We start from the raw sequence: 27,851 nt of genomic DNA, 5'->3' as shown, positions 1-27,851 counted from the left end.
ATGACACAGCGTGAAGTGTTAGGGACATTTTATTGCATAATACGTTTTGAATAAGTTGGACTCTAACGGTGTGTCCCGTCCCATCAGCAATCCATTGGACTTTGTGAGAACGAAAAGGCTTTTCTCTGAATACTTTTAGTCCGCTACATGGCGCTCTCGAGCGATTATTTCGTACCTTTGTGCACTAAAAGATATGGACGTGCGCCCGGTTTTAACCGAAGGCAGATTTTTCAAATTAGAAGAGATGTGAAACTTTTGCAACACTTTGGTGACAAATAAAAATATTTCCATCCGAGCAATGTCTTGTCCGAGACAGATTCTTGGTCCAATACCAAACTGTATTATCTTCGGTGAACGAATAAACCTTCCATTGTTGATGTGGCGAAGCGGATCGAATCTATCTGGTTCATCCCATACCCTGGCGCCGTGATGAACTGCCCAGATGTTGGTTAGAACCTGAAGAGTTTTGAAAAGAAAATTGAACAGACCAACTAAAATACCACACTAGCTTAACACATTAGGCTAGTCTCAACAGTAGCTTAATTTGATATTTGAAGTAACATCTTAATTCAACAAGTTTTTGTCGTATGAAGGAGTTGACACTTGTCAATCAGTCATAGGCAAGCCAAACAGAGGCTCGTATGCGTCTATTCATTAAAAGCAAATTTCAAGACGCATTTTTCAGACCCCTCAGATATGTTCCCGCGTTTGGCTCAATTTTGTTCTAGTGCAGTATTACCAGTCCAATTTGTGACAACGCAGACAATGTTAACATCACAGAGGTAGTGGGGTATGACCGCCCCCCCCCCCCCTTAAAACACAGAAAAGTAACTTTATTCACGACAGTGCAAACAAGTCTGCATTTTGCAACTACGAACACCTTTTCTTCTGTGTTATTTCTACTTCTTGCGTTTTTCTATGATCATGTGATCAAGACTAAAATATTTCAGTTTGTGCTGTCACCACAAAATTCGAAAGAATCCAAATGAGACGTTGCTTTAGGGTTGAGAAAGTAAAGCTAGACTCACTCTGGTTTTAGCTGGGAGATAATAATCTTCAAATGCGGTTGCGTGTGCTGTCTCGTGCTGAATGCCAAGAGGTACAATGGGGCAGCACCTTGACACTTCATGGATAAACGCGCACGTGATTGGCAGGTCGTTCATCATCTTTGGAGGAGATCCGTCGCTACCTATAAGTCATTACTATCTAGTAAAGTCCGTTCTTTTGGCATTAAACCGGCTCGGTGCGTTAGTGCGCCCGCCTCTGAATCGGTAGGCGTGAGTTCGATATTATGTCGGGTCATACCAAAGACTATTTAAAAATGGTACTGAATCTAATTCCTGCTTAGCACTGAGCAATGGCATGTATTCTGGTGATAATGTACTCAGTTGCGCCTCTATACGACTGCATTAACACTGTCTGCTTTGTAAAGTGCTGAAGAGCAACGCATTCTGCGATGGATCCAGCGCTATATAAAAACAAGCATAATTATTATTAATTCGTCTTTATACGTTGAATCAATGTAGCACTGACGAATTTTGCTAGCTTGGATGTTGACTAACTTACATGTTGCCTACTAAGTTTAAAATATTTGCATCAATGAGACGTCATTTGAGAATCAGTAGTCGTATTTTTATCTAACTGAAGCTCAGTTGCTTTTTTTCTTTTGGCCGTTTACTTTCTCTGACTTACCCATAACTTTGTCGATTTCCTCCACAACCATATCATGATAGCGAGGAAAGTTTAAAAGATACAGAAAAATCCATGACAAAGAATTGCTGGTTGTTTCGGCCCCAGCTAGGAACAAATCTCTCACAAAGAACTGGAGATGTTCATTCTAAAGAAGAAAAAAAATGTAAATCGCAACAAGCCATGAGTTGTCAGCCCATCGTTTTTCTGGTTCATGAAATAGTTTTGCAAATGCTAAAGAAAAGTTAAATTTCTTAGACGTATGCTATTGTTTTACAGGTCTCGTAAAAAGTTCATCTTGTACAGGTAGGCTACAAAAGATAAGGTGAGTCCCATACTTGATCCAAGCATCGGGGGATGAAAAGACAAGGTTCTCATTATACTAAGCCTTCGGCACTAGGTAGGCTACTGTTCCAGACAATTGTTCACCAAATCAAACGTCATATAAAACCGTTCAGGTCTACTGAATCTTAGCGTATTACATATTGGAATATTTCTAAAAAATGAGCAGATTGCACCATCGTTTGCAAGACCTGTAAAACATTGCAGCTCCAGCATAACATTAGCCTACATCATCGTTAAATCTTGAATTGCGGGATATGGTGTAAGCCAAATTGAACACCTGCTGGAATAGCTTCATAATGGTTATCATGATTACGTCACAGAAACTGCTTACGTGCGTTTGAGATATTGCAATCTATTCTCGTCATTTTTAAAATTGTTGCTTGAAGAGTGGTCGAATATTTAACTGTTTTGCTTAGTGCTTGCCAGCTGGACGAAATTTCCGTCTTTACCTCAGTAATTTGCATTGTAGTGACAAGTTTTTAGTGGTGTACGGTGTTGCGTCCCAATTTCGACAGCCAATGGGCTATTTTTTACAGAATTACAATTCTCGAATAGACGTTTTCAGAAGAGTGTTTCTTTTCGGTCATTACATACAGACGAACGGATCCGGGAACTTTATGTTACAATTTTCCCACGAAGAGATTATGGTTTACCACTTTGACCAGCTACAGCAATCATTTAAATCAAGTTGCATTACCGGGTTTCAACATATGTTTTTTTATCATTGACGCCTATATGCGTTCGAAAACTCAATTACGGATAACTTAGCTACACCTTAAGCTACTTTTTTTCAAAGCTTTGATCTTTATGTCCACACAAGCAGGGTTGCCGTTCAGATTTTTTGTTCGAAAGTCTACGTTGGATGTTGCTAGTATTACTCAACGGCCAGTTAATAAAATGCTTGCTTTGTTTTTATGAAGCGTAGCCTAAATCTTGTAAGCTTGGGAATTTCAGTCCGATCAGTGCTTTGTTTCGATTGTAATTTTGCTAGGCTTGTGGTTGTTTTGTGACAGTACTTTCTGAACAGATCAAGTCAATAAAAGTGTCAATTATGGGTAAGCATTTTAGCTATACGTCAAAAAAGTTGCAATCAAGGAGTTTTCTGTTGTCTATAACTCTATATTACCGCAACCAGAAATCAGTTGTCAATGCATCTATATTTAATTTGTCGGCTGTTCCAACTCTTAAATGTTCGAAATTAACTTTTGCTGCCACAACTTACGTTGAATTTGTCCTTTTTGTTTTCATCATTTTGTTGGCATAAAAATGCGTCAATAAAATCCCGTATGTCATTTGAATTAAAGTCTTTTTTGTGCTCTTCAATAATTTCGCGCAACATCTCTGAACAAAACCAAATAGAAACATGATGAGAAATAGGCAGAACAGACAAACGTAGCATGCTCCTTTAGAGTAAACTGAAGATAAGGATTTTTTTATCGTGGAGCGCAAGTTCTCCATTATTCTGACGCATTTTAAATAAGTAGACTAAACCATTTGCCTACTGGCTGACAAAAACATTTTCTTGTGAAAAATCAAATTACACAGCAGAGCACAATGATATGGCTCAGACATTGTGCATGTTGCATGGATATAGTGCGTTTTTCTCAAAAGTGTCCTGATTTGGGGCCCGAAAATTTTACTGGTACCTTGCCCAAATTATCCTCCCAATGGCCCTGTTAAGAATCTCTACAGAAGCCGTAAAGACAATTCCCAGACAGCAAATCAGTCCTTTAAAGCAGATAGTTAATTTTATAATAGCCGTGAATATCATGCCAAGTATCAACCAAGCGGTGCTTGTTGTCTCTAGAAAACCTCTAAAATGCCAACCGTGTCTTTGTGTTAATTGAAATTAATTAGTCTTACCTATGATTTTTGTCTGTCTCTTTACAAACCGTTCGCTTGCACCAAAAAACGGAGGCACAAACCTCAAGTAAGGAAACATCACTAAAAGCATTATCATCGTTGAATCATAAGGGTCGGAGAACCTAAAAACCATTCATAAACCGATATAAGAATAGAGCATTAAGTAATTCAACAAAACTGAATGTGTCTAACAAAATTTGCTCTTTTATCCTTTGGCTATAGCCTACTACTATATGAACATCTCTGAGACAGCGCGCATAAGTCAATTTCGAAGAGATGCAAGAACATCCGTTTCATTGCAGTTAATCTACTTCAAACAATCCCAAATAGAAAATGCTTAAAGATTTATAGGTTGTTTACGTAGGCCTCCACTGAGCTGGCCACTTACAGATGGTATATTTCAGCAGCAATACCACGCATTTTGTAGTTCTCCTCATATTTGAAACGTCTTCCCATCACCAAGACGCCCATGACATTTGAGGAAAAGTTGTAATGAGGAATCTTGATATAACAAAAAAACAAAAAAAAAATAGCTTCGTAGATTTGCATTACACATAGCCTAGTCAACCACATACCAAGAACCCTACTAAAATTTGGCAAGACGCACGAGATCGATCAAACTGGAACATCATTGTACATCGAGGGCTGTATCAGCCATGATACCTACAGAGAGAGAGAGAGAGAGTCAAGTCTAGTTTAACGTAAACCAGAGATATCAATAACTACGGGGTTGGAAACTCTATTCATTGCTTTGCATCAGTAGGGTCATCACATTATCACGACCGCAGAAGGTTAACAAAATAATGTAGGCTACTCTTTGTACTACCGTAACTAAAAGACATATAAAATTCGATCTTACAATAGTATATAAAATGTAGCCTACATTCACGTAAAACTTGTTTGATGTATGAAAGTATATAGGCTACAGAACAACGAACCCAAAGGATCAAAAAATGAATAAATGCAAAAAATCCATAATCGCCTGATGTTGTTTTTAAGCATTTTGCTTATCATACTGCAAACTGGATCAGAACTAAATGAGAAGTGATCAGTGAAATGTGCTGGTGTATTGTGGTAAACTTGTTCACAGATGTACTCAGTACGAAATCAATACGGTAGGCTACGTTTAAAATGTCATTAGAACTAAAACCAATAGCTTTGTTTTCAGCAGCAAACAAAACACCACATAACTGCTCAAAGAAAATACAAACAAGGCAAGTGATCCTACACCCTACAGGTTACGGAATGTAAAATGATTTTTATACTTTTCCTTGTCTGTTTATTAGGCCTACTTGTTTCCCATTAAGGTTAATTTGTGTAAACCTCCATCACAGCTGAGCGCAAAGAACAGTGACCCTACTAGTGTATAAAGTGGTTTTAGTCTCTACAGAGTTTCCAATCTCGTAGTTATAGATATCCATGACGTAAACAACTAAACATACGAGAAAGTGTCTTTCTATGAAACTGTGTAGCATTTTTGCAAATCAAGAAAAGAAATGAGAAGCCCCAGCGAAGTTATATCAGAATACACGGAGCGGATCCTACAAGCAACCTTAGGGGGGGGGGGGGGGGAGGGAGCGATTTCAATAAAACACCACAATGTAATAAGTTTCTGGCCTTGCAAATACACCGTAAACAAAAGTTAGGCTACTTTTCTGTGTTTTAGCTACTCAGCTACTCTATAGCCTAAGTCTACCGGCTACCGCCCAAAAGAATACAAGCCTACTATGTTACGAACAAATGGTGTAGCTAGCCTACCCAGACAGCCACTTTATCTGGTCCAGATCTGGTAAAGATTTAGTCAGATCCGTACCAGATCTGGTAAAGATCTGGATCAGATAAAGTTGTTGTCTGGGTACTAATAAACGCAAAATACATACGGTACGATTCTATGTATTGGCCTGCTATGTCTTTTTTGCTTCTTGGATAAACCAAACCTGTAACTTTTCTCACCGTAAGATCTATTGGTGCGTTGTTTTGTTGTTTCAAAAAGTCAAGAAAATGATTCACTTCCTTTTTGCAGACGGATCGCATATTTTCTGTTCCACCATCAGGTCTACAAGAAAAACGCAGTGAGTACCGGTACATCTGTTACAAAGACATTAGTAAGCTGCTGTGGACTATTGGAACACTTTCTCTCTTGCAGCCAAAATTGAAGAGAAACCTGCCCAAGGCAGACAAAGATTAACCTACATAAGCCAACACAAACGACACCAGCATAGGTCTAATAGGTTAAAACAGACTACACACAGCAAAAGACCGAGAATCTTGGAAACTTTTCATACAAGTCAAACTTTTCAAGTCAATGTTTGGAGTCAGGTACGACTATGAAAAAAAGAAGCTGCCCAATGGTGGATTTATGAGTAGTGTTGTGGGATTCCAAGAAACAGAATGATGACAATTTCATCTTTGATTGCCCGGTCTCTAAGACATTAAACAGAATGCATGGCAAAACAACAAGGTACAGACTCTAAACACAACCACCCTAATTTGGCTTTTAAAATAACCTGCGCTAAACTTTTAAAAACTTTTTTTTGCATACATATAAAAATAAAAACTCAGCCTACCCTTTCAATGCTTGCAAAGCGAAAAGCTTCTGTGCTTTTAAATCATCTCCGTAATCCTTATGTATGATTCCATAGCTTTTAGATAATTGCTTGAACAGATGAATATCCGCTCGGTCATTGAATACAGCACTTTGATCAACAAAAGCCTGTAATTTTTACATTTGGTTTGATTGAAGATCATGTCAGGTTTAAATGTAAGCTAACTCAGGCTAGTGGTATGGAAACCAGGTTTTTAAAATGGTAAAGTACGGCAAAAACATTTCAAAATTATGATATTTTGATCCGAAGGGGAGTTAAACTAATTTTGAAGGTGGGACTCATTTTCTGTTATAGTTCCTCGCTCTTGGATTGGCGTCCATTATAGGTTAGCTAAAGTGTTATGCCGATGATATATGTAAACAGCCTTCAAAAAATGAATCTTGAGTACAGAGTCGCCGAGTTCAATTTTTTCTGTCCTGCCCAAGCAAGTCTATCTTCATGTCATTTGTCTGCTCAAGCGCTCAGAGTGGACTTCAAGGCTATAATCTAACAATTCACCCCGAAGCCATTACAATTTAGCCTGATTTGGTTAAGCAGAGAGTAGGCTAAGCCTAATAATTGTAATACGTAGCCTACAGTATCTTGTATTCTGCATAGTAGCCTATAGTTTCGTCTACAAGCAATAGACTGTAGTCTATTTACAGTGCCAATTACAGTAGCCTACCTACCTTTTTTATCGAGTCAAATTCGCTGAGAATAATCGTGTTCGTAGATCCAAGTCGTATTGACATAATTGGTCCGTACGTCTCGCTCATCTTGCACAGCGATACGTGGGGATAGTTCCCCAACCATGGAGCAATCCCTAATACAGGGATACCTCGAGGTCCAGGAGGAAAATGTGGATGCGGTTTTTTCCACCACTGCCGTAGTATGAGATATATGACAATTCCAAACAACCAGAGTTTAATTGGAATGAAATTAAGAAACTCTACAAAATACAATTCCAAGATCGATAGCATTGTTTACAATACAGTAGGCTAATGTTTTGGGTGTAACCTCCTAATAGGCTACTGCTGAGCATAATTACCGTTGTCACCTGAAATTAAACTGTTTTAAACATAAAATTTGTATTCAAGAAAAAGGTGGCTCTGAATTTTGTTGTCTCATTGATGATCATCAGAGGCGTAGCAACCGCCCTCCGAACCCTCCGATCGGAGGGGGCCCCGCAAGGAATAAGGGCCCCTCCGCCGAAGTTTTTGGAAGACTATCGAAATACAGGATATAGGCTAACCATGTAGTCACAAACGCGCACGAGAAATAGCAGAGCTTATTGGTATTGAGCAGGTGTTTTCAAAAAACACGGTAGGCTACGATGTAGGAAGAGAATGTTTGGTTACGAATGTGCTAATGATTCGAGTCGTCTTTTTGCTGAAGAAAAATTCAAATCGCAATTTTTTCTTGTTCTCACTGATTAGGCCATGTATTCTGTTTCTTTGCGCTCTGACCAACTCGTGGAGTGGTACCAGTTGTTGAATTTCTGTACAATGCTAGCAGCCTGAAGAAGTGTCTCAGAGAAAATGGTTGGGTTGGTTGGTTTTGAATCTTTTTCCTCGCACTGACAAAGCCTTGATTGGTTATTTCTGGTAGTTTCGCATACTTGTAGAGGCGCTTGACGCAGGGCCGGTTACCGAGATTGGCAGAGTGACGTTTTCTGATTATTGAAGTGATGATGCCAGGAAATTATTCCATTCACTATAGGTGCCACTGAATGGAGAGCAGTCCTGAAATGCGTTGCTCAAGCGCACACCCCGAGAGTCGAACTTGCGCCGCGTGGTCTTGAGCGGGCACGTAACCACTGAGCTACTGGGGCGGACAATGGAACTGGACAATCACTGCAAAAAAAAAAAAAATTGAGAGACATTGATGCCAACGAACTAATAATGGAATTGAATCGTTTTATTCATGTCATCGAGAAAGAGGGAGCACTTGTCACGGCAAGCATTTTTTTAACGTACAAGAACAGCCTTCAGGATATACTGTATATCCAAATCTTTGCATTTGCACCAGAATTCTTCTGACCGACCACACCAGTTACTGTCGCCAGTGCTGAAAGGACCATCAGCAGAATGAAACTGATCAAGAATATCTTGCGCTTAACCGTGACAGATGACAGGCTTTCTGCTCTTGCAATTAGCCTACCATCGAAAACAAGATTGCCAAATCCCTGGACTAGGCTATGACCCATTACAATTTGCGCAGAACAAGGCTTGAAAGGAGCACTTTGCGTAATTATGGAATATATGTCCAGTCAGGCCCGGATTAAGGTCAAATGGGGCCCCTGTGCTAATGAGTTTTATGGGGGACCTTTCGCCCTTACCAGCTTACGTGGAGCGTAATAGAAGTAAGCTGGTTTCGCTTGCAGAGGAAACCGAGCCTTGCTTAGGTAAGTTAGATAACTTTGACATAGCACGTGATCGATGATTAAATAAGCATGTGCAAATTAAGTCAACAATGTTTACGTTATAATGGATGCAAAATCACACACATTAAATCAACGAAACCGTGCAAGGGAAAACATTGTAGCAAGGGACCACTGTTAGTGCAGCACACTACACTGCAAATTGCAATGTAAGGTTATTCTGAATTTCTATTCTAAACTGCTCTTTCATTCACTACTAACTACCAATAGGATTTAGAAAACTAACATGAAATTCAGTCGAACGACTTTTTTCTGGCTTTTTTTCTGGCTATTGATAAATAAGTTACTTTTTTTAGACAGAGGGACCCCACTTTTCTTAATTTTTTTTCAGGGAAAATTTGTTATTTTATTTTATTCATTTTTAGGAAAAGTGGGGCCCTCTGTCTGCGGGGCCCCTGTGCTTTAGCACCCCTGGTTAATCCAGGCCTGTGCCCAGTGTCCACACTGTCACTGTAAACCTATGTAGGCCTATACACAGTGGTGGGCGCAGCTAATGTAAAAGTTAGCTTTCAACAAAGAAATCAGCGGATTTCCAATAAACTTACTTTCGCTAACGAGTCCGCTAAAATTTCTAAATATTAGCGAAAATGCTAATCCGCTAACCAAAGCGTTAGCTTCGCTAATTAGCGGTTAGCGGAACTGTGCCCTCTACTGTGTATACTACTATACATAATATGAACCCTGCATGTTGTATAAAATAAATACCACCTTCCAGTTTCTGCGTTGGAAGGGGCCCCGGACTTATGTTCGGAGGGGGCCACGTTCTTCGTTGCTACGGCCCTGGTGATCATTAACCGGTACCAGCAGGATTGATCTTGACAAAGGGTCCTTTTGGACCTGGGCTCGGATCATTTCGGTTGTTTGAAACATCTAAGGGGTAAAGGAGTTCAAGTCGACTCCTCTGAAGATTTATAAATCGTTTGTTTCAACAAATGATCAAAAAAAAAATGCAAAATTTCGCCTGTTCTCAGCAATATAGGCTACAGTAATTTACTGTCTTGAACTATTTTCAGGAAAATTACCTGTGAGACGAAGCCTAGCAAATTGTTTCATTATCCTCAAATAACTTAAAGCTATCATTGGACTAAATATCACAAACATACACGAACTGCAAATTTTTCAGAGATGCTAAACTGTCACTCGAGTAAATTATTGCGTTATGACTGAACAGCAGCTGTCCTGGCGCTGGCGCTTTAGGACCATACAAACACGCTGCGGTTACCACGGATTATCTCACTGAAGGTGCAATTGTGACAGCAGCTTTGCAAATGTGACATTTTCAAAAAAATATGGCTAATCGTTCTGTAGTGGAGCGAAAGACAAAAATAGAGATAAAATACCCTAGACAGCAAATTAGTCGTTTTTACATTGCAAAAATGTAAAAAAATGATTTGCTGTCTGAGATAGGCGTGCAATGAAAGGTTGCTATTTTCGTGAAGGTGCTGCGGACTTGTTTTACGTTACGGTCAGTGCACGCGCGCTGTAAACACAAAGCCGAGTTGCAGCGACATACGTGAGGTATAATTATTTGACTTGGCTTGCTACAGTACTAACAAATACAGAACGTTTGTTGCAGCGCTTGCTGTGGACTGTGACCATGCAATACAATTTTAGAACTGCTGACATTTTCCTAAAAGTGCTTTGTCGAATTAAATTGTTTCAGTTCAGTTTTCTGTGTTTTACCTTTTTCAGGCTTTTTGTACACTGGACGCTGCACAGCGACGCTTTGCTTCCTGACTTGATATCCCAGTACAACGTCTGCAGACGTTAAATGAATGTGAAAATGACGAATTTTGTTGTCGGGGTTGAGAAAGTTTGTCAGATTGATCCCATTCAGCAAAGGTTATCTTGTTTACATCGTTTCAACATCTTTTGCCGACTAAGATAAGATTTCCAATGAAAGCACACCAATGTTCGCTTTCAAGCAAGACAGTGGAACGATTGCAGCCAACATAAAAAAACTCTCTTTGTTTTCTTAGGTGCTAGGTTATATAAATTAATTGGAATTTCCATTTGCTTTAGGTATGTGGAGGCAACTGATTCTTTCAACTAATTCATCTATTATAAACTGTTAGGTTTGGTGGCCGTGCTCAAATTTACTTTCATCGACGTACCCTTTAAATTTACATCGCATGCACGTTTTAAACTTCTTTTGTTGGTTTTGTTCCGGTAAACTATTGGTAACTTTATCATTGCTGTTGTTTTCCGACAAAGAAAAATAAATTGAATTGAATTATTAAATAACAAAGTTTTTAAAAAATGTCCTTGTTTTTTATTTATTAAAGATATACTACGAACTTTGTTTAGCAGTAGGGATACTAAAGGAAAAACCTGACTTGGCAATCGTCCACGTTCTTTTGTTTAACATGCTATGCTACCATAAAACAATTTTCAATAAAATTTTGCCCCCCTTTGCGGTCTGATCAGCATTCCGCCCGTGCTTTTGTAAGAGCTTTCAAAACGGAAATGGGCGTGAGCAGAGAAGCGTACGACTCTACAGTCTACGTCACTATTGACCAGCAATCAGCTGATCGAGCAATAGTTGTTACTGCGGCGATTTAACTGTAGGCTATGTCGCCTACATCAAAACATCACATTTCAACATCAAAACATCAGATGTGATGTTAAAACATCAGACGTGGTAACGTGGCTTTTGTTATTGCTGTCGATAGTGACGTATTCTCGAGCAGTGTTTCCACTTTTTGGTCATTTTGAAAAAAAAAAATGAAAATAAATGAAACATTGGACTTTGGGCCTTGCCAGTGCTATTGAAAACAATTTTTTTTCCGTAATTTTTTTTTAAATGTATTCTTGAATGTTCAGTTTACGCATTTTAATGATTAATTCCCGTTTGAAAATTTCATTCAGTATGCCTTTAAGGGCTTTCAACTGGTTTTTCCGCATTCTCTTTACAGAATAACAATAATCACTATATTCGTACAAACAACAAAATCACAGTTGTATTGGAAGCAATTTGCACAAAGGAATAGTTTTAGTAAGCAGTTGCACAACACGAAAGGTGTCACACCTAACAACTAAGAGAAGCTTTAGCTGTATCCCAGGTAGCAAATCAACCGTTTTTACATTGATTTAACGTCTGTAGACGTTGAATCAATGTAAGAAACGGTTGATTTACTACCAGGGATATGGCTTGTTCTGTTAATCGTATTCTGTGTGCCGTTACTGTCGATAAACTCCAACACATAGCAAGAATAAATGCAACTACTATAGATTTGAGGAAGACATTTCTGCAATATTGAGAACTGTTTATGTTTAAAGCAGCGAAACGTTGCACTAAACTATAAAACGGTGTCGCTTCTATGAGAAAATAAAGTGCACATTACAATCTTGTTGTGATAAAATAAGAGACGACAGAATGACTTATGTATCGTTCACACTAACCGATGGGCAGGGGCTCTATCCACTTTTAGAATTCGGGGGGGGGGGAGTGATTTTTGGACAGTGGAATAAAATCGTCATGGTCATTTCAACAACAACTTTCAACTCGTCTTAGTCATTCCAAACACTCCAATGAGTGGGGGGTGATCACCCCCCTCAACTCCCTCGAATAGAGCCTATGCTTATGTGTAAAGACCATGACAAATTTGCAGATACGCTGTAAGTGAACTTATTTTCTTACGCGTTGTAAAAAGGAGGAGAAACGCTTTTCCCTTGAAACAGATAGTAACTCAGACAGCAATGATCAGTTAGCCCTCAGCAGTCTACACATCATCATCATCAGTGCATTATTGCCTTTGTGAACTTGGAGCCTACATACGCCCTTTTGCATTTATGTATAAGTTTGCTGCATGTGAGCCGTATGCTTGGTTCAGATGACTCTAGTAACATAGACTTGATTCACCTTGCAATCACAGTCTTTTGTAGGCCTATTAAAAAGTCAAAATGTTTTTTTTCCTTCACCGCTTCGGGTAAGCCTTCTTGTCTAGTTAGGATCGGAATTCCTGTGTAACTTCATTTGTTTTCGGATTATTATCACAGCGATTTTTGGCACGTATTGACAAACTTGTAAAATTGCTCAGTAACATCCTGTGCAAGTCAATTTCTTCATCCATGAATGCACACCAGGGCTGTGAAGCCAGAGGGATTTGGCGCATTCGGAGTCGGAGTCAGCCAGCTATAAACCTCGGAGTCGGAGTCGCATGTTTTTCGCCCGACTCCAAAGCTCTGTTGCACACTTCTTGTCCATGGTCTATTTTCAAAGTACTGTTACAAATGTATTTACTTTTCATGAGTCCTTGGACGGTTGAAAAGTATCTTCGTCGGATGGATTTTTGTCGCTATTGAGAAATGGCTCAACAAGTTGCGCAAATTTTAGTTGTTCAATTTTAACAAAATAGTCGTGGATCAAGATTGGGTTAAATTTTTTGTAGCCAAGTTTTTTTAAATAGGCAAATACCACATTAAGTCGCTCCCACGATGAGTCTAGAAATAAAAAAAGAAACTTTGTAAGAAAGTATTTCATTATGATCCATTATGACTCGTGAGAGCTCAAAAAAGAAAAGCAAAAGTCATTACCAGCCGCAATTTGTTGGTTATACAACTGAAAACAAAATGAATGTGATCAAATATTAGCAAACAAGTAGACTAATCATTGTGAAAAGAAATCATGTTAATTCTTAAACACTGTTTAGACGACAGTGACGTAACAAAAATTCAGTATAAGCCTGACATGGAAAACTGAGTACGTTGGGGGCGATAACCGCATGTTTGATTCAAATGTCGTAAAGGTTTCTGCTCGCCAGGGGCTCAACAGTCAACAAGTTCGTCCTTCCACTTTTTGCTCCCTGTTAGCAGATACCCTACGGTTAGGATTATTTGCTAAACAAATACTGACTATTTTACGATCATGCAAGTTAAAAAGGTTACGTCACCTATAACTTTGTAATGTGACGTACATAGAGATTCTTAAGTTAATATTTAACAAGGATTGTGCAGACCAGGTTGTAAATTTAACTCAGTTTTCCTTATGAAGATACAATCGCAATGCAGCAATAAAAGCACAAAAGTGAAACCGGCGACATCGTAAGATAGCTGACCAGTGACCACACCGGTTAGCTAGTCTCCTAAGCAAAACCACACAAAAGTTTTTTTTTTAAGTTGATACCAATTAGATACCCTATCGTTGACTAGCGTGCAACATATCCAACATTTTCTATTAAAAAAACTAAGCTTACCTGGTGTTTTTTTCAAATCAGAAACAAATTGGTCTGGATTTGGATGAAAATGACGGAATAGTCGAAATATGTCGTCACCATAAATGTGGTCTGATAAGACTTCTTGTAATTTGTTCACTAAAATAATGCATAAGTAACAAATCTGATCAATGGTTTCTTTAATGATAAATCAGTTCTTGGGTTTGTTTTTATATTGTTAAAGAAATTACACATTAATTTTTTCAGAAATTAAGCATTATTCGAGAAATAATCTTTTTGTTCAAAAGGTGATTTTATAAACTTATTGTAAAATGTTTTGCTTATCTTAAATTTGTTTTCATACTTTAATGCTTGTGATAAGCCTAAATATCTTGCTAAAATTATTAACTATCTACTAGTTTTACAAAAACCAGGATAGGCCCTGTATGTATTTTGGTATAATTATGTACTAAATATTATGCTGTAGCCTATCGCATTAGGTCTATTTGTTTTGTTTTTAGGTCACAACGACGCAAGATTTTAATTTTTTTAAAATATTTTCTGTCAACCCCCTTGGTGGTTTGACAATGTCGTCATTTTTGCTATCATAGTTTAATTTAAAAAAGCATTTGCGTAGTTTTTCACTGTATTTAAAATTGTGTGGCTTATGATTGCGGAACGTCATAATAAATGCCAGGTTTTGATTTTTGATTTTGGTTTTGATGAAACAAATAGCTTGCCAGTGGTTTAGTTGAAACAAGTTTAATACCCTCATTGCGAGCCAAAATAGGCCTAGAAGTTTTTACGCACGTAACAACAGGTCCACAGTAGTGATTTAAGCTTTAGGTCTACAATACCTATAGTCCGGCACTGATGATGCTCGGTGTCGAAAATTCGTATTAAAATACTGCATAACTTACTCTGTTCGTCTTCAAACGTGATTTCAAATGTAGCCGGAGCTGATGGGTCTTTGAAAGCCTATTATGGTAATGCAAGTCACGATTGCAGGTACGTGCAAAATTGTAGCCTACGTAGGATACTGCATTTTACTGCATTTATTACGTAGACTCAGACCACAAACTGAATGCAAAAATAAATAGGCTACTTGTTGGTCATAGTCCAATGCTGAATTATCCAAAAACAATCAACTTTGTTTACAAAAGAGAGACCTAACCTATCATGGCTTTATTGTTTTAAGCAACGTCAGAGTGTAAAACTGTAAATAGGTGCTTGCCCAAAAGGCAAGAGAATTTGGAGAATAAACATGGAAAACTTGTACCTCAGGCTACTATGCAAACTATTAAGTTTGACTGACTTGGAATCGATCTCTAATCTACCAGCACCAGAGCCACAAGAGAAGCCACTCGCCCGCTGAGCTGGTATTTGATAAAATGAAGAACCAGCAACAGTACGTTTTTAATGATTCTTTACACTTAATGACGTTTTTAATGACTCTTTACATTTACAGAGCAAACAAAATAGCACACATTTAGGCATTTTTGTATGTTTATTTCCCTTGGAAAGTTTTGGTCACGTACGACTATATGCCTCCTGGGTTGACAAAATCTGTTCATAACTTTATTCTTGTTGTTTCGCCCGTCCTAAATGTTTACAAAGTCTGTTAAACTAATAATGCAAGTGTAGTTATCAACGAAATAACCCCTCATTTGTAGCCTACCAAGTTCAAATATCAAAAATCTTTCCATGTTTTACCTTGTGCCGCTTGCTTGTTGGACGCTTTCTGGGATATTTTTCATGATTTTCCATAGCATTTGAAATGAAGCTCATGTCCTCCTTGTTCGTAGTCACGTAAATGACCACGGAATCACTTTTCGGTCGCTGAGTCCCTGAAGCTTGCTTTCGCCCGGAATTTGAAATAGAAGTTTGACTTGACTGATCAATCTGTTCAAAATGTTTATAACCGTAAAATTTTGTAGTTTTACCCCACTTCGTGTTGCAATAGCCTACTCAAGGTTGTGTAGTCAGAGTCGTGGAGTCGGAGGGATTTTGACCTGTCTGGAGTCGGTGTCGGTCATTTATAAACAAAGGAATCGCAGTCTTATATTTTTGCCCGACTCCACAATCCTGCCTACTCTTTGCAGAAAGTCTATTGCAAAATAAAGCGCTCCAGTAACTATTCCAGACATTTGTGTCCAATTTTATGATATGTAACCTAATATATTCGGCAAAGATAGTTTAGACTTTTGTAAAAGTGTGTCAAAAGTTGTTTGTTTTTCAAGCAATGGCTGCAGTAATTTTTTGATTTAGCAAAACGTTAACTAGAAAAACACTAATTGTTTCATGCTTTACTGACTTTGAAAACCATAAAACAACGGGCATCTTCAACCGAAAAGAAAACTCTGCAACGTAGCTGACAGTTAACATTTGACTTACTAACCTGCAAAGTAGAACCAGAACTATGAAGTTTCTTTTCGAGATCATGATTTTTTTTCATCAACTGGTGTACTGTCTCTGTAAGTTGGGAAATTGTAGCTTGTTGAGATTTTATGGTATGTCTGCATGATTGCGAGCACTCTGAAATATACACCCAGGAGTTCAGTTATAAACTGCTTCTGACCTTCCCCATCAATAAGTAACGGCTCAGCAAATTACTTTGATCTACTGTAAATAGTAACTTGACCCAATATTGGGCTTGGAACTTTCAATAGCAGTCTCAGAGTATGGAGTCTGTAGCCTATCTGTAAATGAAAGTGATAAACTAACCTAGGGATAGCCTACATTTACAAATGATTTATCACATTCAAAACCTTAGCACAGTGGTTCCCAACCGAGGGGGAATTTCCCACTAGGGGGAATTTTGCAATTTTCAGGGGGGAATTTGGCTATAGAATTGTAAACCTTTTTAAGCCTAGTTAGTTGGCCAAGACTAGAGCGTTATGGAGGAAATTATTATTAAATTAACTCCAGATTATTTAAGCCACTGTGCACTCAGTGTGCAGTGCACTGACATGGATGCAGACCATCACGTAGCCCTACTTGTGTTTCATGCAAATACTCGACGGCTTTCGAGAGAAAACGTAACCAAGCGAGTGTTTGAGCTCAGAGACGAGTTTAAATTATTTTTTGACCTTTCATTAAAATTGGAATTTGTTTCATTGCTGAATGATGAATTAGATTCCTTGCTTATTTGGTTTATATGTTTAGTTCATTGAATAAACAAAATCTGAAAATGCAAGGGAAAAACACCAATACATGGTGTTTATTCAATCGCCATCTCTGTTTAAAGCAGATTGCGCATCAACATGGGTTATCTGTATCCATGAGTCATTGACATATTGATACCATGTGAATTCACAAACTGTAGGCTACTGCTTCCTTCTGGCTCAAGGCAGGTTGGAAGAGAGTAATTGATATATGTCACTGTCATTAGGAGGTTGTCTTAAGGTACTAGAAGGCTCTGCTGTCCTGGTCGCGGGGGGACTACGTTTTGTCTGGTCTCTACCTTTCGACCACCCTGGCTTGAGTGGCCCTTCCAAGAGCAGATGCCAGTACCGCACAGCATTATTTAAAGATGCTTTGGAAGCTTTCACTAGCAAGCTTGATAATTGAAAGAGAAAAGTTAAAATGAACAATTGAACATGTTACTATGTTTAAAGAATTATCATTGATGCTGGTTGTTGACGGCAAACAAATTTTTAACAAGTTTTTCCAGAGTTGGAAAATAATTGATTTTGCAACATCTCACAGCAGCATTAGAACTGGAATTCATTCGATATTTTCCTGAAATTTATGATGATGATCTTGAATTAATACAAAATCCATTTCCATTGTTGATGGAAAAACTTCCCGAAAAATTGCAGGATGAATTTTTAGAACTCAACACGGATTCTTGCAAGAGATTTATTCAGAGAAAAATCAATCACTGGATTTGGGCCATTAATGTGCAATTCCTATTCCAAAGTGGGAGAGAAGTATCCTTCTATTTGCTTACACTTATCTATGCGAATCAGGTTTTTCAACTGTTGCAAATGAAAACAAAACAGAGAAACATATTAGACGTGGAGAATGATATTCGTTGTGCTCTTTCCAATACTCTTCCAGCATTCATGAATTATCGAAACAAAAAATCATAAGCTTCACACAGACTATTAAATGCAATGACTCTTAACTTTTGAATGTATTCTTTGAATAAAATACTTTTCAGCAACGTTCTTCATTAATTAAATTATTTTAGTATGAAAAGGAATATTAGGCCTACAGGCTAAATAACTAGTGAAAGTTTAGTTTACTTTCCAAGACTTAGATTACAATATTAATGTAAACGAGTTTTTAACAAACTAAATTTTTAGGGGGGGAATTTAAATTTGAATATCGACAAAAAGGGTCCACTGGATAAAAAAGGTTGGGAACCACTGCCTTAGCATAACCGAAGGTTTTGTTTGCACTTAAAACGATTCAAATCTTAATTAAAAGTGGATTCAGCTATTAATCTTTGAGTCATCTTATTTTAACTAAATCCTGTGATGCCACTTTGGTGGTGGAAATAAGCTATAACTTTTAAAAAATCTTTAACAATAGACCTAGCATACCTGCAGAAGAAGTGCCTTCTGACGTCATTGATCTTGCACGTGGCAATGCAATTGATGTATTGCTGCAATGACATAAATTACTGTCGGATTTATTAGCATTTTTTTAATGGCATCTTTGTAAAGCCAGTCTCCTGTGCTGCTCATTAACACAAAGTTAGTTTTGTATTGTTTACTGCAGGGGTTCCCAACCTGGAGACAATGGCCCCCTAGTGGGCCATGAACCTTTTTCAAGGGGCCATGGAAAAATTTGAAAAATAATTATTTTTTTTAAATTATCATCTCTAAGTCCACTCCAACACTATATAACGAAATAAATAAATTAAAATTTAATAAAAATGCCCACTTGGGAGATTTGATGTAAGAATTCAGCAAGTATTTCCCTGACATACCAGATCAAGCTGCTACACTAGTAAAAGATCCTTTGCATTGTCCTGTTACTGATATTCCAGACGCAAACGATTATGCGCAAAGCGAACTCTTGAAGCTGCAAGAAGAGACGGCAACCCGATTGAGCTTTGAGAAAGATAGTTTGACCACATTTTGGAAAAAAATTAAGCAAATCGTACCCTAAGCATAATGAAATAATATTGTCATGTCATTGCTGTTGCCTTTCTCATCAACATATCGTTGTGAATGTGGGTTTTCAACAATGTTACTTCTGAAGACAAAGCAGCGCAGTGTTTCAGATATTATTCTATTATTAGCTCTTTCCACCACCAAACCAAACATTGTCAAAGCAAAAACAAGCTCAACCATCACGTTAACTGCATATGTAATAACTAATTAATGTACTATCATGTTTATTGTGTGCTGTATATATATCATTTTAACTACCGGTGACTGCTGTATAAACAAGTTTTTTAATTAAAATAACGTTTCTTGATTTTTTCAAAAGGTTGAAAAAATAGGGAGGCTATTGATTTTTCAAAATTTTCAAAGAGGGCCACGGTGTAAAAAAGGTTGGGAACCCCTGGTTTACTAAATGACAAAACCGGTTGGTTGATAAGAGCAATAGACTAGCGACCAACCAAACATTCATTTGACGTTTAGTAGAAGTCAAAATGTTAGGAAAAGTTATGAAGACATTTGACACTAAAGTTAGCCTACAGCAGAAAGGAAATTCGAGCCAAAATTTTCGAATATGCAGTATGCTTGAATGTTTTATTTTGTTTGGACGTAAAATTCCATAGGCCTACTTGTTCATTTGCTCGAAGTAGGTTTCTAGCGTAGTACTATGGTTTCTAAGTGAAGAACTTCGCTTAGTTTTGTTGTGAATTATATTTTCTCGCTATGCATTTGAAACAAAACTTCAACATACGAGAATCTGGTTTAACACTCTGGAAACAGGAATATATCGAAAATTCTCAAAGCAAAAATCGTTTTGTCTTGCTACATAATTTTATTTTTCTTGATTTTGCTTTGCTTCGAATTTTGTAGGCTACCTAACTTTCGTAAACAAAAAAATGGCTTGTTATTGACAAAAGTTATTGTTAATGTCATTGCTTGTTATTGTTATATAACCCAGTGTTAAACAAATTGGTTTATTAGGATGTAAACCTAATTGATGCCTAATTGATGTCTAATTGTATGTTTGCACTTTCTTATCATAGCTTTCACATGAATTTCAGGTGCAACTGGCATCAAGACAAAATTGTTGGTATTTTGGAAAAATCATTTTTACAAGGTCATTGTCAAAAAAGTTTAGAAACATAAGCGTAAACAATCTGCCCCAGAGTTTGATAAAGAAAGTTGAAATAAAAGAACAAGTCGTAACTTGTAACAAAAGAACAAGTCGAACAAAAGTCGTAACTTGTAACGACTGAAAAACTTCGGCTGATGGCGAAGTAGAAAAATATGAATTTTTTCAAGTTACAAGAACTTAGCGCCGAAGATGAAAGTTAGTCGGTCTAATCTTTGCAATATGCACATATATAAGATATAAATAAGTGGTTCGCTGTAAAAAAATAGCTAAACTCCATCTGACCTGTTTTGATGATTTTTGGAACTAGGTCTTGTAACAAATTGAGAAGATTCCTCCCCAGAGTATGCATGGCCAGACAAAAACACCCACTCATCATTTTTGGATTTTGTATCCTTCAATGAAAAAGAAATTGAGAAAATAAACAATTTCAAAAAATCCACTATTTCAAACAAAAATTTTAATTAAACACTTTTTTTACTGAGCAGTTGAGCTCTATTTATACTGAACATTTTTATTATGCTGATGAACAATCTCAAGTAAAGTTAACTTTAGTAAAATTCTTGAAACGTATTTATGCGATTCCTATAGAACGGGAGGTTTTAAACTGGGGTGCGTAAACCCCTTAGGGCTTAGAAGTTTAAAGAAAACTTTTGAGATAAACACACGGTGCATTCACCGCGTCAAAACCCAGGTTGCTCCATTAAGAGGAGCGGCTTGATACAGGCATAGAGCAACCTTTAAAAGATTTTGAAAAAAAAACACAAAGGGTTAGGGTTAGGTTATAGGTTAGGGGAGGGGGACATTGAAAGAGATGATAGCAACATTTGCGAGGGTGGGAGGCCTGCCTGTAGTAAGATAATGACAATGTTGTAGATTGAGATACATATTATGCACATCTACTCCTTGGCATTAGTTGGAGATTGGTCGACAAAGGTCCACTTCAGGCTCTCAATGCACAAACGTGGCAACGCTATCCTTTCTGCTTAAAAGGTAGCACCGGCTTGAGTGTAGTTGGCACTAGATAGCCTTTCTGAAGAAGTGCAGTAGGTCTCCTGGAGGAGGGTGACGAGTGCCCGGATGGTAGACGCAAGCTGCTCTACAACTTTGTTCTTGCTTGTTGTGTAGTCTCCTTTGTTGAGTTACAGCATCTAGGGCAGGTTTACTCAACTAATGTTAACAAAGGTCGGGTTTGACAAATTGAATAATTGTAGCGGTCCGGTGAATAATTTATTTCACACGCAACCACGAAAGCTAAACTACCAGTACCAAACCACTTTTTTAGGTAAAATGTAACTCAACTTGGATTTTTGAGAAAGTGTTGGGGAGTCCGGGGGTCGAAGCCCCCCAGCAACTAGGATAATCACAGTAAAATTTGCTTCCTATCAATAGAAATCTGTTTAAAGAAGCCCTGAAACGTTGCAATGAACTTATTCTTTCCAAAGCTCAAGGTCCACCATCAACACCCAGAAGATCCGGATTCGGACCGCGATCCGCCAGTTGAGTAGCCCTGATCTAGGGCGTTTGTGCTTGTCGGAGGCCTTGCATCTGCTTTCCATTGCGCCATGTAGCTGTGCCGCCCGAGTCGAGGCGCTTTGTTGACAAGTTTAGTTTTGCATCTGCTGCTGATGTTTATAGCTACATCAATTTTATACAGCGAGCTACTAATCGTTTTAAAACAGAGTTTAAAAGTTGTTTAAGAGGAAATCTAGGTGGTTGAAGAGAAGCCAAAAAATGTCGTGTGTTTTTGCTGTTTTCACATGCCTTCACCCTTCATTGTCTGGAAACATTTCAGCAACGTCAAAACAAACTTTTAATTCGGAGTGAGGTGCTCGTAAAAAAGGATCTAGTTACTGCGTAGGCAGCAAAACAAAAATAAGAATTAAGTTGAAGTCGCTTTTTGATGGAGTGAAATCACTACCATTGTTTGACTTGACAAGGTAATTTTTTGATTACCAGATCCTTTTGAAAGACTGTCTAGGTTTATTTTTTTCTAATCACAAAAAAGCAAGTTAAGGCACTTAATCAGTGTTCCCTCTAAGATGCGCAATAATACTCCAGACCATTTGCGCAATGTGATTTGATTTTTCCGCAATTGCAACGCAATTTTTAATGTCATTTCAAAGTAGCCTAGGCTGCATGATTTAAGTCGACAGTACTTACATTGTTTTGTTGCTTTTTGAAAGGCAGATATTTCTTCATTCTTTTTTTCTTTTGAATCTTTACTTGAAAAAATACTCTGTGACTGATAAACACACAGCCTCTAATACAGCGGTTCTTAGCCTTTTGCTCTGTGGGCACCACCTTGAAATTACCAATCAATTCTCGCACCCCCTCCTAGGAATGGGTGAAAAGTAATAGACGCCTACAGTTCGAAATTTTGTTGAAACCTGGAAAAACAACTTTTCTTCTTACGTCATATTATAACAAACCTTGATAAATGATAATTTAGCATCCCCGCACCACCTAGGCACGGGTCTCGCAACCCTTAGTGGTGCGTGCACTCCTGGTGAAGAACCCCTGCTCTAGTAGTTGGTTGCAAACTTGCAATGACATTGATCCGATTCTCAACAACTTTCTAGAAAAGTTAGTTTTGCTCGTGGTATCACAGTAATATCAACATAATAATAAATCAACAAACATGAGTCATTTAGTTGCAACACAGACAGCATTCGCAATATTGCGGAATAATAACAAAAGCTTCGATTTGTCCCTTTCAGTTCAAGAAACATAGCTTGTGAGATCTACTTTGTTTATTTAAGTTACAAGTTAAACAACGTTTCTTTCTATTCGCATGCAGTGGTTTCTAATCTTTCTGTAATCGAAAACCTCTTAAAAGCAATTGAACAAATCTGCAAACCTCCAAAACTGCTGTTACGAGTGAATTTGACTAAAAACTTTGCAAATTACTCATCAGCATGTAACTTTTACTGCTTTAATTTCAGTACGCTACTTTTTCCTAAAATCAATGCATTCACTGAACACAAAACTTTCAACAAGTCACTTTGGGATCTGTATAATCATAGCTTGGCAACTGTTGCTATATGAATTGCATCATCAGCCATGTTAGAAACTTTTTTTTATTTTTGTGATAAACATTGCTCTCGCTTATTCAAAGTTTTTGGCGTGGTCGTAATGTGCTTTGACGTAAAGCACACATACAATGTACGTTGTAGAACAGTACTTATTGCCGGAGGACATGTTGGATTTTTTTTCCATCAACACAACAAGCTGCATAAGTTTTTAAGAGGACAAATTATTGTTTTCGTGTTAATAGGCCATTTTCTAAATTTAACTGAGTTAAATAACATATGGTAACTTAACTCAATGCTGAGCTTCTACACTCTTTTACCAATGATCAAAAACTAGTTTTAATCTGTCTACTTTCAGGAAATTACCTTTTCTACGCTTTTGTCAACTTCCTCTTTAATCGTAACAATAATTGGATTCAGCTTTTTAACAACCTTTTGAAAGTTGATTTGCAATACCCTTGACAAATGCAAATATTTGCTCGGTGTAGATGTAAATATTAAAGTGTCAATACCTTTGTGTAAACCGTGATTTCTCTGGTGATCACTCAAATTATTATCGACGTCCTTAACTTTAAAAACTTATAACAAATCATCACTTATTCAGCCGTGAGTGAAACATTGCACTATATCTGTGGCATGAAAGTAGCCATCTTTGATCCCACGAAAACTTGGCCAACCAGCCGTGGCATTGTGCTATTCAAAAAGAAACGATCTTGTGGCAAACGAATTGTAGAATTTTCTATTGATGTACTTTGAACCAAGTTTGATACTTAAGTTTACGTTGACACAATGCAAAACTAAGTTGAATTTATGTAATGGCAACCAGTGCGATGGCTGGCAAGAGAGTGTTATATGCTTACCTGATATTGACAATGTACATTGGCTCATATATCTCGGTACAGGTGTTGTTTGTAGGAGGAGGGGGCAGATCGTAACCCCCTTTCAAACAAAGAAATATGAAACAAAAATATTTGGGTTACTTTGAATCAAAAATTGTCCAAAAATTTCAGCTGTCCAAAAATTTCAGTAAATTGTCGCTCAAAATTTGAGCGAAAAAGACAAATAGCGTTTCATTATGATATAAAAATACAGTCAACTATCATACGGGGAATTTGGGTTGAGTTGATTGCTACAGCATCAAATGACAAGACCTAAAACAATGAAGTATTGCCTAAAACGAAAATGTAGTCTCAAGATAGCTAAGAAACTCAGTCTAAGTAACCATTAGTTGCAAAACTGAAAAAGAAAATTTATATATTGCTCAACAAGACGCAAAAGATTTCCCTCAATCAATCAAAATTAAATTTCTGAAAAATAAACAAACCAACTTTGTAAATGTTATGAATATCTAGACTGGAGCTCTGATACAAATCGATCTACATTACAACATACCTACTATCAGTCGCATCTGGAAGTTTGGCAACATAGAAAATTAAAAGTGATTTACAATTATATATGTGCTTGCCTTCTTTGTTTCTTTGTCCCCGGTGTTAATCGACATGTCTGACAATAAAAAGTGTCACTTTCACAGTTCAGGTTAGTCAAAAGTCTCTTTACAACGATCGTTTACGTCTTTTTATGTAGCCTACAAATACAAATTATGTACCTCACATAAGTATAATCGTGATGATTTGAAGTAGGCCTAGTTGGAACGTCAAAAACAAGCAAAAGTCCCGTCGGAGACACCCGAGACACTTAAGCTATTAATAAATATTTTCCTCTTCAACTTATGTTCCACTAATCTACCAGTTGGTATTGGTATTAAAACCAATCTGTAGCTTAAAATACGCGTGGCAAACACCCCATTAGTTAAAACGTAAACGATGAAAATTGCACCACCGCCCTCCTTGTTTTGAGAAATCGAACAAAAAACATCAGTTTCACAATGCCTAAGAAAACCAATAGAGCGGAACAAACGCCGTGGTCGTTCAGTAGGCAAATTTTTCACGGATAACCACAAATGAACGAACATTTTGTTTGCAAATTTTTTTTATTTCAAACAGTGCTATCGATGCATTTTCAAGCAGAAGTTGTGCTATGAAAGAAATAATGAGCATGAAGCCTTGTAGGCTACATTCAGTAGCCTATTAGACACCGGAAGAAAGTGCAGAACGATAACCATCCTGACCATATGAAATAAATACAATAAAACACACTAGGTCCACTGGGGCTGCCTCAGTAATTCAAACGAAAGTACGTTGCACATTGATTTGCTCATTATTGAGAAATGGCTTTCCCAACCCTCATATACTATATCTCTAAACTTTGACGCTTAAACGTCCCAAGACAATTAGATAACCGTAAACCGAATATAGATGCAATGTAGGTCAATTTGAAGTTGAAATGCGAACAAATAGACTAAGTAGCCTATTTGAAAACTTGACAAGTACCCTATGCAAAACTGCTAAGATTTAGTTACTGGATTTAGTCTACCTTTCTAAATACATTTCTTAATTCAAGGATAAAGATTTCCAAATTCAATAATCCTTCCAACAAATCTTCTTGTTCCGTTGGTTGAACCAAAATGCTTGTATGTTAGCCTCTGGCTCAATTATCTGGTTAGAGGCGGATCCAGGCGGTGATAATTGGGGCAATTGCCCTCCAAAAACATAGAAAAAGATGTGCAAATTTAGATGAATGTCGACCTACACATAATCGTGTTTTGTCCAAATCACCCCCTTCCGCCCCCTTTAGGCTACTTGTTGGATCCGCTCTTGGATCTGGTTAACAAACTCTTTTGCTTGCTCTGGACGTTTTTGGACATTTTACATTAATCTCCATTCTCCATAGGTGATTTCAGCCGCAATTTTAAAAGTATTTGCTTGGTCAAATTACGAAATTTATGTGAAGTTAAGAAACGTACGAACTTGATTAGGTAAATACGTTATGATTAGATAAGATAATGATTAGATAAGCTGATTAGGTAAAAAGTTATATTTTTGCACATTTATACAACGTTTTGCATAACAGTATTCGGCTTATTGTATTTGAAGAATGTTGATAATATCAACGAACATGATCAAAACCACTCAACAACGCACTTCAGCAGGCTACAATGTAAAGTTTATATGTATTGCAACATTCCAATCGTCAAGTGCTCGCTATTTCAAGCTATTTGGTATCTCAAGTCCCACACAATTTGTTTACACTTGTTTACACGTTGCTGAGAAGTCTGATATCTGCTTTCACCACGACTTTGACAAAACGGCAGGCATCGCAAGCTCCAACAAAGAGTATCTGTCGCTTTCTATCGTCGCATTCTTCGTATAGTTACTTGAATGAAGGTCTCTGCAGCTTTAGTAGGCTATGTTTTATCAGCTTTCGACTAAACACCAATCAGGAACTTGTAGGCTACGCACTACGCAGTTAATCTTAATGTTAAAAGAGGACGGTGAACTGTGACGCAAAACTACACAAACTGAATTCTTGCTGGGCGAGAATTTATTTTACGTTAGCAAAAAAGCACAACTCACTGTGTCTGAATAGTGTTGAGTGAGTTTTAAGCCGTAGAGTAGGTTATAGTTTCAATGTTGTCAAATATTTTCACTTTTATCAATATCACAAATTTTTAGCTCCCCTATAAAGCAGCGGTTAAAATCAAGAAAGCCATTTGCACGCGCTGCACAAGACCTTCTGGCAGCCTCTGGAGGAAGCCCTAGCAAACAGTGGTGCCACGCGGCGTGGTGTGAACAATGGTCAAGCAGCACGTCCCCACTTCGCCAAGTATTCAGATCCCCGTCCGAAAACCAGCTGGGACATGGCCTCTTTAGACTTGCCTCATCAAGGCGTAACCGTTTGCTCACTGGTGTTGGACGCTATGGTGCAGACATGTTGCGTTGGGGCTTGGCAGAGAGTGCTGCTTGTGAGCAGGGATATCTACAACTACGGGATTGCTAACTAGAAAATATCTATGACAGGAGCGGGCCGACGTCAAAATCACCACATTGTGAAGATACGATGCAATCAGGAGGCACTCAGTCAGTGGCGTAGCCAGGAATTTTGAAAGGGGGGGGGGGGGTTGACGGCCGGCGGGCGAAGCCCGACGTTGTCTTCGCGAAAGGCGACACCCAGCGGCGGGGCCAGAAAAATTTGAAAAATTACTTTGAATTTGGTGCGTTCTGAGAGCATTTTCAACAAAAATGTTGGTATAAATATTCCTGTAAAATGGTGCTGTCCAGTGGCATAGCAAAAGGATAAGATCATGTTTTCTTGGGCATTTTTCGGTAATAAAGCTAAGTCTCTATGTTTTTTCCTTGTTAATTCCTGGCTGAGATATTTGAATGTTTGGTATTGGCAAAACTCGCTCTTGTGACGTCACACGCGTGCCAAAGGGGGGGTTGTAACCCCCTAAACCCCCTTTGGCAACGCCACTGCACTCAGTCATCTATGTACAAGTACAAAAGTGTACCATGTAACTAACCGTATATTTATGGAATATTCAACTTGCGTCGGCATGTAGCCATCAGGCTAAAGAAAGCTCTACCACAAACGTTAA

At 37.9% G+C, this 27,851-nt stretch overlaps 2 protein-coding genes across 3 annotated transcripts; both read right to left on the bottom strand.

Annotated features, from left to right (window-relative positions):
• Positions 1-135: 135 nt before the first annotated feature.
• LOC145785474 (vitamin D 25-hydroxylase-like) lies at positions 136-7,595 on the bottom strand. Its single transcript, XM_082597122.1, has 9 exons — positions 7,172-7,595; positions 6,465-6,610; positions 5,851-5,953; positions 4,286-4,398; positions 3,898-4,019; positions 3,257-3,375; positions 1,693-1,837; positions 1,029-1,189; positions 136-456 (listed from the first exon to the last, which is right to left on the bottom strand). Exons 1-9 carry the CDS (start codon positions 7,460-7,462, stop codon positions 136-138), a joined length of 1,521 nt encoding a protein of 506 aa, XP_082453248.1. The 5' UTR covers positions 7,463-7,595.
• Positions 7,596-11,860: 4,265 nt separating this feature from the next.
• Positions 11,861-22,707, bottom strand: LOC145785609 (uncharacterized). Of its 2 annotated transcripts, XM_082597282.1 has the most exons (8): positions 22,488-22,707; positions 20,610-20,719; positions 18,626-18,687; positions 16,474-16,610; positions 15,789-15,977; positions 14,996-15,053; positions 14,118-14,234; positions 11,861-13,365 (listed from the first exon to the last, which is right to left on the bottom strand). In XM_082597282.1, exons 1-8 carry the CDS (start codon positions 22,524-22,526, stop codon positions 13,169-13,171), a joined length of 909 nt encoding a protein of 302 aa, XP_082453408.1. In that variant the 5' UTR covers positions 22,527-22,707; the 3' UTR covers positions 11,861-13,168. The 2 variants fall into 2 exon arrangements, with proteins under 2 accessions (XP_082453408.1, XP_082453409.1); XM_082597283.1 differs by lacking the exons at positions 18,626-18,687; positions 22,488-22,707 and having other exon boundaries at positions 20,610-20,713.
• Positions 22,708-27,851: the final 5,144 nt, after the last annotated feature.

Source organism: Aplidium turbinatum, chromosome 16, assembly GCF_918807975.1.
Source record: "Aplidium turbinatum chromosome 16, kaAplTurb1.1, whole genome shotgun sequence".
NCBI classification, from domain to species: domain Eukaryota; kingdom Metazoa; phylum Chordata; class Ascidiacea; order Aplousobranchia; family Polyclinidae; genus Aplidium; species Aplidium turbinatum.
Note: the sequence above shows the minus strand (reverse complement) of the source record. Positions and strands in the feature narration are given on the sequence as shown.